Source organism: Nothoprocta perdicaria, unplaced genomic scaffold, assembly GCF_003342845.1.
Source record: "Nothoprocta perdicaria isolate Ctin4 unplaced genomic scaffold, notPer1 scaffold_25, whole genome shotgun sequence".
Classification (NCBI taxonomy): domain Eukaryota; kingdom Metazoa; phylum Chordata; class Aves; order Tinamiformes; family Tinamidae; genus Nothoprocta; species Nothoprocta perdicaria.
In genome coordinates this window covers 2,311,424-2,328,923 of record NW_020455477.1, presented here as the reverse complement: position 1 = coordinate 2,328,923, position 17,500 = coordinate 2,311,424, and the positions used below count along the sequence as shown (strand labels likewise).

At 44.4% G+C, this 17,500-nt stretch overlaps 1 protein-coding gene across 4 annotated transcripts in view; it reads left to right on the top strand.

Annotated features, from left to right (window-relative positions):
- The window catches only part of PAX3 (paired box 3), a 55,117-nt gene that overhangs the window by 17,265 nt on the left and 20,352 nt on the right, over positions 1-17,500 (top strand). Inside the window, exon 5 of one of the 4 annotated variants that reach the window (XM_026040104.1) lies at positions 7,803-7,811. The exons of the other annotated variants lie outside the window; for them this stretch is intronic. Coding sequence (XP_025895889.1) covers positions 7,803-7,811 — 9 coding nt within the window. The remainder of the gene's footprint in view (positions 1-7,802; positions 7,812-17,500) is intronic. 4 annotated transcript variants of the gene reach the window in all.

The window sequence follows — 17,500 nt, the reverse complement described above, 5'->3', positions numbered from 1 at the left end:
CATGACGCATTGCTTTATTTTTAGGTGGTGTGCTAATTAAAATGAACTATTTGTGTTAAGGAAGGTCTATGCAAACTGCAAACCACTACTGCACTGCTAGTCAAGAGAGGGTAGTTGGCATGGCCAGCAATTATTTCCAGCCTGAGATAACTGTGGCTATCCCAGATAACTGGCTGGGTGTGTTGGACTTGCAGTAGCATGGAGATGCCGATGGCTCCTGTTTCATCATTGACATGGGTCTGGTTCTGACGTGCTGTCCAAGCAGCACATAAGTGTTTTCTTGTTTGGTTGGTTTTTTTCCCTTTTCAATGTGGAAATGCACAAAAAGACATAACTTCCAAAATCAGAAGCGTGCCTGATATTTAAAAAAAAAAAAAAAAAAAAAAAAAAAAANAAAAAAAAAAAAAAAAAAAAAAAAAAAAAAAAAAAAAAAAAAAAAAAAAAGAGAGAGAGATACCAACTTTGTGTTTTATATCATAAATCTCTGGGACAGATTTTGGAGTTGATCTAAAATTCTAGAATCTGGAACTGTTAAAGCAGAATTGCAAGTGAGGATAGCTCAGTAAATTGAAAAGTTTCAGTGAAAAAAAACCCATTAATATAGGAATAATGATGTGCTGAGGTTGTTCAATATATGGTCTTACCTCACACGAGATGCAGTGTAGTTGTGTTAGTGCTGAAGCTCCTGGCTTGGCAAGCTCTGCTGTGCCTCCAACTCTTCTTCTGCCTTCTGTTCTTCCATGGTTTGGTTTTCCATGACTGCATGTCTTCCCAACACAGAGGACTTTCCCAGCATTCCAGTACCAAGTTTATGGGCAGTGTGTTGAAGGTCCAAGTTCTTTGTGTTTTGCTGAGTTTTGGGGAGGGGCGGAGGGATTGAGAGCACCAAGGCAGAAGACTCCAGCAAAGCCAAGTCTTGCGACAGGTAACGCTCAGGGTTAGGCTTAAGCGTTTGCAATATTAATGAGAACTCCTTTTTGAAGGATTGAGGCTAAAAACGTGGATAGCGTTTCTATGGACTGTCCACAGCCGCCTTAGTTATGAGAGATACTGGCACAATTCCTAATGTGCATGTGCTTATAAAGTACTTTTACCCTGTTATGAGTATAGCTAACCCTCTTTCATGGGGATAGCACTACTGCAATAAAACAACCTTGTATTTGTTAAGTAAGTTATTATTTCTCTACAAAGAAACCTGAATCTATATTAAAAAAAAAACTATAAAACTTACTAAGACAGCACCTGTGAACTTGTTGCTTCTGAATACTTGCAGAGTGACTGTAACTGTATTGCAATATATGTTAAAACATCTCATGTCAAATTTGTATGTTTGGTATTTTAAAAGGGAAGACAGTGCATAGGTGGATTAGGAAGCTGAGTGAGTTTTCTTAGTGCAGCTTCATAGGTTTCAAATACGAAAAACAGCCAGTCAACCAAAAAAAACCCCACGTATTGAAATTTAAAACAAAATATTAGAGACCATTAAGCAATTAATAAAGTTGATCTTTAAAATATAAGTTATTTTAACACTTATGTACACTTATGTGTGTGACTTTAAAAACCTCCCACACTTTAACACAATACTGAATGCGCTAGCAAAATGCACTAGCAAAGATTATTATTCTGCAGGCACCAAAATACAAACTACTGAATGCGTCCTGCCTCAAGGGGAGAAAAAAAAAGTAAAAATTAACTTTTTGGTTCTTTATCCTGCATTGCAAAGTCAGGAGGAATTTTGTTTTTCATACGGTTGTTTCCATAGGGTATAAAATAACTGTGCGTCTTTGGGCTGGGACCCAAAGTTCACCCAACAGTGAAATTTAAGCCAAAAAAAAAAAAATTTAATTTTTTTTTCCTTTTTTTTTTTTCTCTCTCCCTTTCTGAGGAAGTGAAGGGAAGCTGCAGGGCTAGGGGAGAGGCCGAGCCTCAGCTCTGCGGAGCCAAACCCCAGGATTTTGGGAAGGGTGAACGGCATTATTTGCACAATAGGAATTTTTTTTTTTTTTTTTAAACACAGGAGGCCATACTAAGTTATTTTCTGCTGCCAGGACCTAGTGTTGTTTTTATTTGTTTACTCGTGTTTGTTTGAACTAATCACCACTTAAGTAAGAACCTCTCTGCCTCTGCGGCCTCCTCTTCCCCGAGCATTTAGCCGTGGCGACCAGTCGGGCATAAAAACGTGCTTATCTGCAAATGAATGGCAGCTCTTTGCTTCATTAAAGCCTCTTTCTCTTCTGGCACTCGCATTGTGACCCTTTGATATTAATTCAAAGGGCAATTAAAGAATGCGGCCTATCTTTGAAGTAAGGCTTTCAGGGCAAGGAATGGGATGAACCTGGGACTCTGATGGACTGTGCGCATTCAACAGGCCTTTTCAAGGCAGTTTGAAGTGACTCAAAGAAAATGGGCAGGAGAAGGTCAAAGAGAAAAAAGGGGCTAAAGAAACAGTCTGTATTTGTTCGGAGTATTAGCCAAGCAAACTGCAAATAGCAACAAAATGAAACAGTTAATAGAGCAGCCAGACAGAGGCATGTCAATCACTTAACTTGAACAGCATTGGGCTAACCAAGGCTTCAGTCCACTGTGTTATCTAATTATCTTGGGAAAGCCACTAGCTGGAAGTAATAGTATTGTATTTCTTTCTGCTTACTGCTCAGAAAAGGTGATAAATACTCGCGGCTTCATAATTATTCAACATATATACATAAAGAGTGGGTGGACTGGAGGATTGTAGGCAAGCTGCTAGTAGAAAACCAACAAAAAGCCCTTCTCGATTAACCTGGGACGCAGAATGTGGGTCTGAGCGGGCTGAAAATCCTCTGCGGGGGTTGGACACGCTGCAAGCGCCGGCATGCGTGGCTTCCCCTGGAAAAAACACGCTCCCAAACCAGGGAGAGCCGCGCATGGCGCTCAACCCCGTGCAACGTAGAGGGAGATTCCGGCGTTGTTTGGTCCCAACAGGGTAAATTAAGGACAGGGTTTCAGCCTTTCTTCACAGTTGTCTTTGCATTGTTGGTTAATTTAGCTCCGTGGGGCTTAATTTTCCACTGCTCTGGATTTACCCATACAAAACAAGGGCATGATTCTGTTTGAACAGATGAATGTGCCCATAAACAGGCATATTTTAGGATTCTGGCTTAAAGAAAAATTCCTGAGCTTATCTTCACAGTTGCCTAAAGTTGTCGTCATTACAAATTCATGATTATTTCCTTGTTTCAGTAATGCGAGAGAAGTGCTCTTGTCCTGATCCAGCTGATGCAGAGAGCTGTGTAATAACAGACATATGGAGAGAAGTGTGCCCTGAAACACACATGATCTTACAGCATTTAACTACTTGTATTGTTTTTTTACAACAAATAATGGGATTTGGTGGAAAGACCGACGGTTGCTTTTGTGGGACAAAATCTGAGGGAGGAATTTGTGTTGGAGTTTGGGCCTGATGCTGCAATTGTCTTTGCGTAAAATTAACATTGGGCTCCAGCATCGTCCTGCTTGCCTGGAATCCCGCTTGCATTAATGAGTACTAAACCCCGTTACAAGATTGGGCCATACTTGGGGATTTGTTGGTACAAAATGGAAAAGAATTTTGCCTCAAAAAGCTCTGCACACATGAAATGGACAATATACAATATGACTTAACGCATGTTAAAATAAATACTCCATCAACAGCTGGGAATGGTTTACTGTGGGGGAGAAGGAAAAAAATCATTTTTTGTCGCTGTTGTTGAGAAAACAAAAGCATTGGCACAGTCAATTACAAATCACTTTTGTTGAGATCTTGCATGCAAAATTTTAACCAGAGGGACTTTTTTTTTCCTTTTTCCTCCCCCGGCTGCATTGCACCCTCCTTTGAACTTCAGTCTAGCAAATAAGCTAAAAGAAAGCTAAAAGAATATTCAGTATATTTGTGCTTGTATGAAGGATTCTGCCTTCACACACAAAAATGTCAACTTCTCTTTAATAGAGGCCACTGAATTTTCTTTTAGAAAGAAGAAAGGAGGAGGAATTCCTATATACGTCAGGCATAGCATAGTTTCAAAGCTCAATACGTATTAATAGAAAAAAAATAGCGTTATACGAACACTTCACTGTCTAAGAATTCCAGCTGGAATAACTGTAGAGCACCAATGACCGCTCTCTTATTCTGCAGGGTTTTATCTCTAAACCACTGAAGTCAAATCCATTAACTGCATTTGGTTTTGGGGGGGCTTGGACCAGGCTCCTTAGAGAAGAACTGCATTAATATTGAAGCTTGAGCAGGATGAGGCCTTGTAAGGATCCTCTGGATTTATCGAGGCTGATGAGGAGCTGTTGCACAACCCTTTGCGCTGCAAACAGGATTTCTAGAAAGGGCAAAAATCCTCAGGCAATGCTGCTTCCCAGAGGAGCTTCCCAGCTCCAGCTGGACATGGGACAAGGTACATGGACAAGGAGCTCTTCTGCCGTGGCATTTTGCTCTTGGTTGGTTACGTCTCTCTGATTTCAATCTGCTTCCAAATACAATCTTAACTTTGGCTGCAAGTAGAAGAGTCCCTGGTAGCAGCTCTGTTTGCCTGAGAAGGGGAGGCTGGAGCAGGTCCCCGAGGGCTTATTTCATATGTTCTTTGGTAGCTGCATGGACCTTCCTTCCCGTCTTCCTTGGACTTTGGATCTAGACGAAACAAAACCAAGCTCTGATGCTTTTGTAGTTGTCTCTGGACATGGTCTAGGTCTATGGGAATCCCGCAGGGCAGTAAGGGGTGCTCTGTGCTGCAGGTGTCTGTGGAGGATGTGACAGCCATGTGCTGCTCGTGACAACCCTGGGATGCTGCTTTCCCACCAGAATGTCTCTCCCTGGGACACAGGGAGATACTCAGGAGCACTGAATGTTTCTCCAATGCCCTCCAAGTGGAGCCTCTCACCCGCTGCAGCTCCAGGCTGAATCTGAGTGCATCTGGCTTCTCCCTTCCCTTGTGGGTCCAGCTGCCTGACGTATCCCTGCTTATCGTATTTCCCTATATCCCTGCATTTCGTTGTGTTCTGTTTGTTTTGGAGAAAGGCTTTACTTGGAGTTTGTGGGAAATATCTGTGCTTAGCAAAAAGAAGAACTAGAGCAGCTCTGAGGACGCAACATGGCAATTACTGAGGCTCTGCTGGATATTACAAAGGAAAACACAGGCTGGATGCTTTAGCTTGCCAAACCCGCTCAGTTGCAGTGTCCTGAGTCCGGAGCCCTTTTGTTTCCGCGTGCACTCAATGCAGCATCCGAGCGCTGGGGAGCATTCGCGCTGCTGGGCGCTCCCCCAGCCCGATATAAACCAGGCAGAGGTGCTGCCCGTCCTGCCGCGGCGTAATGTGATGCCGGGAATTAGGAACTTCCATCCTGGAATGTGTTGGGAAGTGGGCGACAGGCAGGTCAGGTTGAGAGGGGAGTCTCTGCACCCTGTCCTCCCTGTATGCTATGATTTACATATTTATACGTTAAAATATATGTTATATTTTTCTTTAATTATAATACATATTTGCTTAGAAACAGTTAAAAAAAAAAAAAAGTCTTCTTATAAGAACTCAGCCTAAAACTTTGAGGTGTTGGTGAGAAACTGGCCCCGAGGGGCTGGGTCTCCCTGACAGGGTGGTGGATGGAAGTCCTGCCACTGTTTCGTGGCTGCAGGTTTGCATCTGCAGGGCAGTGTGAGAGCATCTGAGAAACTCTTAAATTGCATAAATACATGGATAAGTCTGGAATGGGGTGCAGAAGGCAGGCATTTTAGAAAATGTTTTTGTTCATAGGCTGCATTTGTTTTAAGGCATGGAGACACTTGAGTTACTATTGGGAATTTTGCAAAGCCTGAAAACAAAGGATCAAACTCTGAGTATCACTAGGGTTTTTCACAGTCAGAAAAGCCACTAAATGAACTAAATATCTGTTAAACTCCATTTAAATGAAATAAGTTAAAAAAGATAAGAGAAATACTTAATAAAACATGGCCAAGATTAATTCTCACTAGAAAATAAGTATTTCTTTTGCAATTTTCAAACAATTGGCAGGGTTTAGGAATCAAGTGTGGGGTCAAAGGGTCTTGATGGCCAAGTCAAAGGGCACCCAGAAATGTATATTAATGCGTGTCAGCCTCTGGATCCGGGAGTCAAGCGGTAGTTCATAAAAGAAACAAGGCATCTTAAGAAGAAGTGTTATTAGCAAACATTGGGTCAAAGTTTATCTTTGGGTCAGCGTGGTCGGGAGGGGGACCCGCTCCGCGCGCGCGGCGGCCGCTGTCGTGCGCGAGGGGCTGGGGGAGAGCAGCAGCCGGGAAAGCGCATGGCCTGGCATCCTTAACCGAGCAGGCTGCTGAATTTAGGTTTTCCTTTTTCCTTTTAATTTTTTTCCTTGCTAAACAGAAAGCTGAATTATAGTTTTGTATGGATTCTTGGCAATATCCTCGCGCTTCGTCCTCGGGCGTGAGAGCCGATGCTCTAGCGGACAGATGAGTCTTGCTTTTGGAGGAGATGCTGCTGCCAACACGAGCTCCTTTGCAGCGGGGATATTGTAAATCTTTCCGTGTGACTCCTCCTGGGCGCCGTTCCTCCCGTTCCCGCTCCTCCCTGCTCCGGGGCCACGGGATCCCCAGCAGACGGAGCCAGCAGCGCTCCATGCGCCGCAGCGGATCCGTGCGGGCTGCTCTGCTTCCCAACGGTTGCTTGTTTGACCGCAGCTCAGCTGCTCCCTGGTGACGAAAACAAAATAGGACCTGCAGTGAGGCTGTTCAAAATATTGTGACTCCCATGTCGTTCTGGTTTGAAGGGCACAACTTGTGGTTGGGCTCTGGGAGGAGGGAAGAGAAGAGCATAACTGCAGGAATAATAAATATGTCTGCTCACTAAAGCCGATTATGTCTGCATTGAATGGTGATTAAAATACAATGTGCAAAGATAATTGGATATTTTTGAGAGCCAACATGATTGGAAGTGACGGTGAAGTGATTACCTGCTAGAACTTTTTTTTTTTAATTAGATACTTATTGTAGCCCTGAACTGTGCATTTAGTGTGTAACTATGCACTGACAAGTCCTTAACTGCAGAGATGCCTGTTACCGTAATGGGGAGCCCCAGCACGCTCGTTTAAAGGGTAACATGCTTGTTGCTTTGCAGTCTAGTTGTTCCAGCACAGTTCTATCTTTTTAATGCAGAGGTCTGGTACTTTTTGCAATCTGTGTTCATGGCTGCAATTAAATGAAGAAAATCCCCCAAAAAAGGGTGGGGAGAAGAAACAGCTCTCAGGGTTAGAGAATGGGATTTTGGGGGTAGATGAGTACTGTTTTTGTCTGTGCTCTCAGAAAGATCCACTTGGTGTCTAAAAGCAGGCACAGAAGAGCTGCTCCAGGATGGATAGTGTCCCAAGTGGGTCTCATGGAATCTCCAGGGCGCAGGTGGTGCCATGTGGAGGTTCCTGCTGTGTCTTCAGCGAGGGCCACATGTCCTTCTTTCCTTCCCATGAAAAGTTCGAACGAGGTTCCACTTTTCTCCTAACACAGGCTGGCATGGGGGGAAGCTCGGGATGAGCCTTGTGATGGGAAAGGTTCCCTTCCTCGCCCAGCCGCAGCGATGGGCTGAAGCATGAAATGATGTGAATTAGAAACACGCTCCAAGGCCACGCGGCCGAACCTTTCCTGGGATAATCTGCTGCAGCTCTGTGGATACTGATTTGGAAGCCTCCGTCCCTAACAAGGTGCAAAGGCCTTGCCCTGAAGCGCCTGTTACCGCAGGAAATCTTGTGAAAGGGAGTGGATTCCTAGGAGGCTGGAAGTGTTCACGTTTAATGGCAGCTCCATTGAGTTTCATATAAATGCTCAAAAGGCTTTGCAGGATTGGCTTTAATTTTGTTTGTGAGGATACCTGTGCGAAGATGCAGTGAGTCGAGCTTTGTAAAATACGTTGTGTTGCAGCTGGGTTTGGGCTGAGCTCGGCTGTCCCAGCCACTGAGATCCCACTGCGTGTGGCCAATTGCAAGGTCCTGAAGGCCAAACTGGGGTGAAAGCTGCTTCTCTTCGGTGGTGGACAGAAAAAGGGATGGAGAGGAGAAAGGAGAATGGGAATGTTTCCTTCCGGGGCTCAGCAGGATCAAATGGACTTCGAGAAGCCTTTCTGCCTTGTTTTTAGTACTAAAAGTAGCAGAATGAGGCTTTGGGATTATCAGGAGAAAATGAAGAGTTCATCTTGCTCCTAGAGAAGCCAATGGCAACATTAGCTTTTGCAGCATGATGTCCACTAATGTAATAAACAACTGCTTTAAAGGAGAAAAACAACTGAATGCCAATTAAGACAAGCATCAGAACGAGAGTGCTCCAGTTTTCCACTGCAGAGAGAATGATTTATAGCCAAAGGATTACTTTCAAAATTGTTTTGAATTCTGCCCTTTACTAAGTGAATCCTCCTTAGAAACTTGACTGCTATTTCCCTTTAATTTTAAAATGTCCCACTGTCTTTGCATGCATGCAGAGCCTTGAGGGCTCTATAAAACTGTCAATACAACTGTTAATTTTGAGCTTCTTTTTTTCCTTATGTCTTAAAGCTTAATTGCAAGAGCTAGGAAGATGCTGTGGACTTGGTTTGCAAGGTTCAAGCAGTGTCTTGCAGGTCTCAGCTCCCATTAGACCTCCCAAGGACCTTGCTACTGCGACGCCAGGTCAGAAAACCTGCCGAAATCTGGAGCTTAAAAAAGTCCAGTGGGTCCCACGTGGCTTTTGCATTGGACTTGGGGATGGATGCTAATCTAGTGTCTTAGCCTAAATGTCCCTCAGCTTTGGGTGGGTCTGGATCCAGATCAGGATCTGAACTTCTGCCTCAGGCTGCTCTCTAATTGAAGCCATGTAAAACCACACATTTCACATGACTTTGATGCAAAACCATAAATAGGCCCATTTTTTTTGTTCAAAACAAAGTCCAGGCTTGCTTAGAAAGATCACAAACCTTTTGATGAACCTTGATAGTTCCAGGTTGTAATGAATATTCAATGAATATCTTCTATATAATAATGTCACTGAAGGAAAAGATTCTTGTTTTTGTCATTTTTTGTTAAATGCATGACTGTTCTGCGACAGGCAATGATGTTCTGCTCAGTGCAAGCTGTCTCAGAGATGCTCCAGACTTTCTTGCACAGGCTCTGAGTTTAATTTTTTTTGTGTGTGTTTTCAGTAAATTGCAAATACTTGTTCAAAAATACAAATGGTACTTAAACCATCTTTGTGCCTTAAAAAATATAGGGAGCTTTCTGAGCAACGAAGGATTGAAAAAGCAAGGTGGAGAGAATGTTGATGCTAGAGATGATTCTGTTTTGATGGAGCCACCTTTGCAACCTACTTTTTTTTTTCTTCTCTCCTCACCCTGAGTAGTTTAATTGCAAAATGAATCTGAATGTTTTACACTTTGTGTTTTTGTGTGTGTGTATTCTGTGAGTGGGAGACTTGGGGCAACGTGAGGATTTTAGCAATATAAATTCTGTTACCCTAACAGAACCCCATGACTGTTATTAATTTTAATGGCAGATGCAGGGTTCAGCTTTGAAGATCACAATCTGGGCATTCACTGTGGAGTTATCCATGCCACATATTGGTTAATCCACTTATACATGACGATATATGTTAGAATTAAATGAATGTTGACCAGAGCAGAGTCTGGGTCAAAGTTGGTTTAGAAGCAGTTTGGTAAGTGATCTTAGACTGCGATTTGGAAAGTCTAACAGGGTGTTTCAACCCTGTCACGACAGTGGTTGTCACCAAAGACATAAGCAAGGTTTCCAGGCTTCTTGGTTGTTATTTGTGTTAGTGTAGTAGGCAGGAGCCCTGTTTATGGCCGGGGTTCAGCGTGGTAGGTGCTCCTGATGTTTCTGTGTGAAGGACCTGATGGTGCAAGCACAGCTGGTTGCAGGTGTGATGGGGCTGTAGAGCACAGCTGGACACTGGATCCCGATGGAAGCAGTAGTTTTGGTGTGCTGTTAGGTGGCTGCACTTCCAGTGCCCCTTGTTGGGGATTTTCCTTTTCTGGATGGACTTTGGGGACTCAGTAGGGCTTTTAAGTAGTCACGCTCGAGCTCCTACCGTAGGACTTGTTACAGTTTTACATGGGGGCAAGCGAATGCCCAGCAACTTGCAGCAGTGAAAAGTCACTGTTCAAGAAATGCTGCGGCTTTTGAATGTGGAGCATTTATGTTTTCTACAGAAATTAGAAACACCCAGAACTGCTTCTGTTATTTCCCCTAAGAAACCTCCCTCACCGTGTTTTGCCATAGAGCTCTTGCTATGGATCAGGCACCTCAGTTGATCCCAGCTTTCCTCACGTTTCTCCCCAATTGCAATGCTGTGAACCTCTGGGAAGCAACAAGGACCTTTACACGGATGTTGTCAACTCCTTCGAGAGCCTCGCAGTTCAGTGGTGCTGATTTTACAGAGATCCAAATGTGCAGCTAAGAAACTTTTCCGGGTTCTTATTTTTGCTTTTTTTTTGGTGTTTTGAGCCAGTTAAACATTGCAGAGCTCTTTGCTTTCACTGTTATCTTAAAGGACTTGCCCTTTTTTCTTTTCTCCTGGAGGATGGGCTCATTGGCTTTAATGAAACCATTGATGTCCAGTGCGTGGGTGATCATCTAACAACAAGCCCCTTTTCATGGTCCAAAAATAGCTCAGGCTGCTTCGCTGGCTTCCCCCCTGGAAATAAGGACCTGAACTAAAGGCCATCTACCTTGTGCCTCCTCTCTGTGCAAGGAAATCCCTGAACCTGGTGGATGCTCGAGGGCCACACAGGAGCTAAAGGCTTCATTTAAAGCCTGTTGAAGCTAGAGAAGGGTGGGAAATAAATTGAGTACTTGGTAACAGCTTAAAAGCTGTAATTTAAATGTCCAGTTGAAAAAAGCTGTGCTGCAGTGCTGGGAGGTGGCCTGGGCTGGCAGGGCTGCCCTGTGCCAGCTGGACTGGAGAGGAGAGCAGCTTCCCCAGGACAAGAACAGGGGCAGCCTCCTTTGCTGAATCATCTGCCTGCTTTTGTTGCACTCTTGCAGAGCTGTTTCAGGCAAATTGTTTTGAGAAAGGCTTAAAATAACAGTTTTTTTTTTTGTTTTTTTTTTTTTTTTTTTTAGGTTACAAAATATAAAGCACGACAATGGAGTGTGCTATAATTGATGGATTAAAGGTGAAATTTAACATGTTAAATTGGTGTGATCATGCGAAAGTTACTGCAAGTTGTGCTCAATGAGCCCTTGCACTAGGTGAGGTTTCAAGGAAGGTTCAAGTGTGAATGGGTTTAGCCAAATAATTTTGGATTAGTGTTGAGGATTCAGCAGCAATCATCGTTGTTATAGGTTTTCATCCTTTATGCACCCTCCGTGCTCTGCGGGATGTCACTTCCAACACCCGTGTAGCCGTAGGGAGAGCGACCTGGAGTAAATAGCAGATTTGGCTGGAAGAGAAGCTATTGATTAAGCCAAAGGCTGGAAAATGAAAATCAGTGGCACTTCTGGTTTTCTTCCACAAAAATATGGCCATCTGTTTGGCAAGATAGAATGATTTGTTGAGCAAAATGAGTATTCATTAATAAGTTTTTCTGTTTTAAATAATAATAAAAAAAAGTATGGGAATCTGGTGACCATCCCAAATTATAAAAGTGATGGACACAGTTGTGACATTCAGTTGTGTTCTATGGTGTGTAAAGGGGTTTGAGGGGCAGTTTAGCTTCAGCAGTGATTTTAAAAAGAAATCATGGTCTTCATTTCCCATGGATGCTTGTGAGGACAAAATATATAATGTTATTCCATAATTTTGTCACAGAGATGAAACTATGTAGAACTATGTGGCTTTGTCCATGCTTTTTGGAGTCAATAATAGTATTAAAACAGGTCCTAGAACTAGTTGAAAAACTTTAAAAAAAATGTATTTAAATATTCTCAAATTGTTTTATCTTAATGGTACTGTTTACTTTTTTCTTTAAAAAAAAAAAAAAAAATGTTTTGGCCATGCTGATGCTGCAAGCTGGTCCAAATCCAGTGAAGTAACCCCGAGCTGTTTTTGAAGATTCTTGTAAGCTTCTCCCATCTTAAAATGTTTGGTAAATCCGATCAGCTTGTATGACTTGTGTATTCTTTTATTGCAAAACCAAAAGTCATTGAACCAAGAAGAATTTGTAGTTTTGTTGGTTTGTTTTTCCCCAAAGCCTTCGTATTGCCTATATAGTATGAGATTGCTCTGACAGCTCAATTATTTGCAATGCTTGAACTTGCTAGTACAGTTCCCTTACTTATCCAGAGACTCCTTTGTTTGCTTCATTTAATTATCAGGTGAAAAAAATTAATCTCCCAATACTCAATTTTTCTGTCTTAATTGGCTACCAGTCACTTGTTTCGTCAGCTGATACTGCCTTTAAGCCATGTTGCCAGTTATTCCTTAATATGTTCTGGGTATTGTTCAAGAAAGGTTTAGCTTTATTCTTAAATTTATGATTTGTATCAAAGTACCATTTCAAATATCAGTCCTCAAGATGCTAGAGAACAAGCCTCTTTTAGGACTTGAATATTTTATGTACACTTTTTTTTTTGTAATATAGGAGGCAAAATCATTCTTTTATGTTAAGTTTGGAAATTTTCCTTGAAATTTATTTATTTAGTGGGAAGTCAAGATGTTGCAATGCTTAAAAACCAAGGCTCATCCTATCTCCCTTCAGGAAGATTTGAAAAGTTATGATTTTGGGGGAAAAGTTGAACATTTACTTTACCTTTTGTTGGCACCAGCGTGTGCTACCTGTAGCCACAGATCCTCAATGCATTTGCCTTTTTTCAGTTTGCATTATAAAATAGTAATAATCTTCTGTGCAAATTTACAGCAGTGAAACTTAAGTGCAGGATCAGGCTCAATGCAGAATTGCCAAGTACTTTAACACTGCTTATTTCAACAAAGCAAATCTCTCTTTGGAAGAGAAGGTAGTGGAATAAGAAGAGATTTTTGTACCAGTTGCGTTTGCCGTTTCCTCTTCCCTTCTTTTCACTCTGGAGACTCTTCATCCTTTCATGCTCAGCTGAGAATTAGCCATTTATTCTTAGTGCTGGTGATGCGCTCTTTGATATTTAAACTGGAATGTGTTCCTTTTTGATGCTCTGTGGTTTTGAATGAAGTACATGCTAGCAGATTAATGGCGCAGAAGAGTTAGATGCTGGCTGTTTTTTTTTCCTTTCCATATTATTTCATCATTCCAGAGAAAAATCAAATATAATTTTAAAAGAAGAGACTATGAATTGTCTATTGTTTGTGTGGCGAAATTGTTTTCGCAGTGTTGTCATTCTCTGCTGAGCTGAAATCGTTGAATAGCTCTGAGCTGTCACATTTTTGTAAGTTATAACTGTGTCAAGCTGTGCTGACAAAATGTCCCTGCATAACTGTTAATATGCAGTGTCATTTTAAGCATGAAACAGTTTAGCTAATGATTTATCTCTTATAATGCAGCACTTGGGGCAGCTGTATGATTTGTCTCTTTAGCAAGTCAAGTAATTTCTTTAACAAAATGTTAAGCACAGATGGGCCATAGGCTGTCAGTTAACCATTATTGTGCATGCATCTGCTTGCCTTCAATGCACTGTTTTATGTATTCAGCCACTTACTTAGGCAGAGCTCTCTGAAAAGCGGAACCTACTCTGATTGGCAAATAAAATGTTCATTTGTCTCTTCTTCCTATTGTTTTGTTTTGGTAACACATGTCAGCAGCTCAATTACCCAGTTCATTAACAGCTCCCAATGGACACGATGGCCAACCCATGATAAGGAGGGCGATTGTGGCACATATGGTCAATAATAGCCTGTCTCTTGGTAATTGTAAATAAAAGTCACTGTTGGCCGTTTCCTTTTACTGCCGCTACCGTTTTCCTCTGCACTTTGCTGTACAAAGCGCGTTTCTCAAAGTGAATCAGTCCAAGTAAAATAAAAATGCCTCGCACCCCCCTCCAAAATATCCCTTTTTATCGCTATTCTGGCTGCCTCTTCCCTCTGTGCTGACTTTCCACGCGGGAGACAGGGCTGCTCTTTTTGAATTCCCTTAACCGAATAATTACTTTTATCAATCGGTTTACTTAAACAGCAACATATTTTCTTCCCATTTCTCTCATTCTCTTACTGAAGACTTTTGTGAAGTGCCTGTGGAGTTTAAAAAAAGCCATTTACAATGTTTTTGTAAGTATGCCCTTTGCAAATAGCGGCCGTTTTCAAAGGGGTAATTGAAGTGTGACTTAATCCTTGTTAGATGAGCGATATTCATGTCTGGAACAGAGGGTTGCTTTTTGAGTTCGTTTCTGTGTTTCTTTTTTTAAATGTATTACAGTGAAGACGACTGTAAAAAGGGTTAAAAGAAACTTTGCTAGTAATTGTATTTCACGATGTGCTAGGTATTCCCTTGCTTTATAGGAAGATGGAGTGTTGTTCATCATATACTTTCTGATTCTAGGCTTTCACTTTTTTATTTTCTATAGGGAAATAGGAGCTGGCATGAGCGTGTTTAATTTTAACCCCAACAATAAATCTTCTGGGACTTTGTATGTTGCTTTTTGCCGTCTTGGAAAACTGTTTTCTCCTTTTCCTACAGTGGAAGGAGAGGCGCTGGGCTGCGAAAATGTGGATGCAGCTTTGGGGCTGGGACCTGGTGGGTGATATTTGGGGTGCCCCCAGCTCCCCACTCTTCTTCACTCATTGATAAAATCCATGATGAAGCACAGAAAGCAAAGAGCGATTCAGATGAAACGGCAGCTCAGAAGCCTGGTCCGCCTGCCAAAAGCGCCACAGTCAGAGCCCTCAATTTTGGGGTGCTTTTCTAAGCTTTGGCACGTGCCTTAGGTAAACTTGGAGCTCAGCTGAGGGTTTCAGACGCGTCGCCGGTGGCTGCGCGGTGGCGTGAGCGCCGCGCGCTGCTCCCCGCCGCCTGCCGTGCTCACGAGCGGCGCGCAGCGCCCGCCGCGGGGCGGCTCTCGGGGAGTTGTTGCGTGTCGGCGTTCATTTGCGCTGCTGTGATTAGCGCTGGCCTGGCAGGCCGTGTTTGCTCTCCAACGGCCCCTCGCTGTGTGCCGGCCCTGGCTGGCCGCGCGGGGACCTCGGCTGCGGATTAAAATGATGGCTGGTTCTCCTGCGGGCGCCGTTTTGGGGAAAAAAGGAGGCTCTTCTAGTCAGCCAGAGCCGCCCCAGGATCAGTGCTGGGAGAGCCGGCATCATTTGACTCCCCATTACTTCCAGTAAACCCCTTCTGGAGATTGATGCGGAAAATGCCCGGCATGAGCGTAGGGCCTGGCTCCCATCGCGATTTTCCCCGTTTTCCCTCTTTTCCGCCCTTTGTCTGCGCCGTTCCCGCAGTCGCAGGGGCTGGGCTCCCTTTCCGTCGGGGCGCGGGGCTCGGGGGGAGCCCGGGTGCCCCCCGCCGCGCGCCGGGCCGCCCCCTCCCCGCCCGCCCATCCCGGCGGCGTCCGTCCCCATGGGCGCCTTTGTGCGGCCCGCGGGCGCCGGGCAGGTGTCGCCGCCCTCAATGCGGCCCGGGCCCCAGCCGCGGCCCCGCTGATGGATGCCACAGATGGAGCGTGGAAATCGGGCGAATGGGCCCCTGCCGCAGGCCGTTTCTGAGGCCCCGACAAAAGCGGCCGGCAGAAATCCCCCGCGCACAAAGGCAGGGCTGCGCGCGGGGGCCGACGAGCCAACGCGGAGCCGGGCGCCTGCCCCGCAGCCCCCTGCCCGCCACGGCCCCGGGAGGGATCCTGCAGGCTAATCCCGCGCAAGGAGCTACAGGGATGCGGCAAGGGCGAGCACCCACTCGCCCAGCAGCGGGGGCTGCGCTGCGAGGCGGTTCTTTGCTGGTCCCGTCTTGAGAGGCATCCCTGGGCAGGCAAAATACAGCGAGGGAGGGCAGAGACCAGGCTGCTATGGGCAGAAGAGAAGCCCACCTTAATGCTCCTACATCCCTAACGGGGTGATTTCACTGCACCTGAATGCTTGCCTGCAAAGTTTGTCCTCTGCAGAAGACAACCCTCTGCTCCTGGGTTGGTGAAGTGCCTTGTGCTGCTCCCTTGGTGGCTGTGTTTTTGCTATTCTTCCAGCCAAGCACCTTGCTGAGAGCAAGCACTGTGCACAGAAGGACCTCGGGTGAGCTGCTCTGCTCCACGTGTCTCTTCCCGGTGTTTAGAAAGCTGTGGGATTCCAGGCCACTCAACACCTCTGAAACCGAGCTCAGGGATTTTTGCCTGTGATGGTGGTAGTTCGAACAGAGTGTTTCCTCGGGCCACCAAACAGGTCAGCAAGGTTAAGAGACAAATAATTACTCTTTAATTCTCGAAATGCCGCCTTCAATTAAACCTCCCAGCTCAGCTGCTGCTCAAGCCTTTGGCCTCTTCCCCGTGTTGATCTGGGTATTGAGGAAGCTTGGACAGTTTGGATGCACTGTGGAGGTGGGAGAAGCTACCCCAGCCAAAACCTGACCTTCTTCACTGATGTCCAGCAGTATCCAGGGAAAGAGGGGCATGCTCTGCAGATGGGTGGATGCTGCTGAACGGAAGGGGTAACGGAGCAGCTCTATGAGCAAATGTAACACAAATACTGCTTCTTCAAGGCAGCATTTCAAGTGTTCAACATTTTCAAGTGTTCGGTTTGTGTGCTAGGCAATACTCTGATAGGCCTCTCATGTATTTTAAAAAAAAAAAAAAGGGGGTTTTAATAGGAAAAGTAAGCACAAAAACTTCCATGAAAATAATAATCCTTAAAAAGATTACCTAAGAAGCAAAAATTACGGACTGCAGCACAGACAGACTGCTAGCATTTGAGGTTACATTGGTCTGATTTTAATATTGTGGACCAGATAAGATAAAGGAACTCAATATTGTCAGTAAATCGGCAGCAAGTAGCCAGGCCTAGAGAAGGGCAAGACTGATGCAATCAGGTGTTTATAAAAGCCATTTAATTGCATGCGCCTTTTCTCCCTACTTTAGTTTTATTGCTTTATCGCTAAATGTTTGTATTTGTCTCAGACATACTGTCCTGGGCTCCCAGCTACTTTGTTTGGTCTTTTTGTGACTGTGTTGCCTTCATGTCTTCTTATATACTGCTTAATGAAATCTAAAACTGCAATGAGAACGGAAAGCCAGGGATTGGGTTGCGCCGTCCCCTCCCTGCGTGCGCACAGGTTGCAGAGGAACATTGCAAGATCTCACTAAGTCTTTATAGAAAAAACACTTATTAGAAAGATCACTTGGGGGCTTCTGGCTGGGCTTTAGCCCAGCGAGTGAGGGTGTCCAGGTCACAAATTGAGCAGCACGGAGCTGGCGCCGCGCAGCCCCCGTGGCATTTGGTGGGGGTGTGTGTGGGTGTTACACGTGTGCTCCCCTGTAATGGACCAGTGTGTCTGTGTGTGTCCTCAGGCTTTTTCCTTGGGATACAAGTCCCGCAGTACCTTCCTGCCTCCAGCTCTACTTCAGCTTTCCTCAATTTCCTCAAGCCTCTTTTTTTTTTTTCTTTTCTTTTTT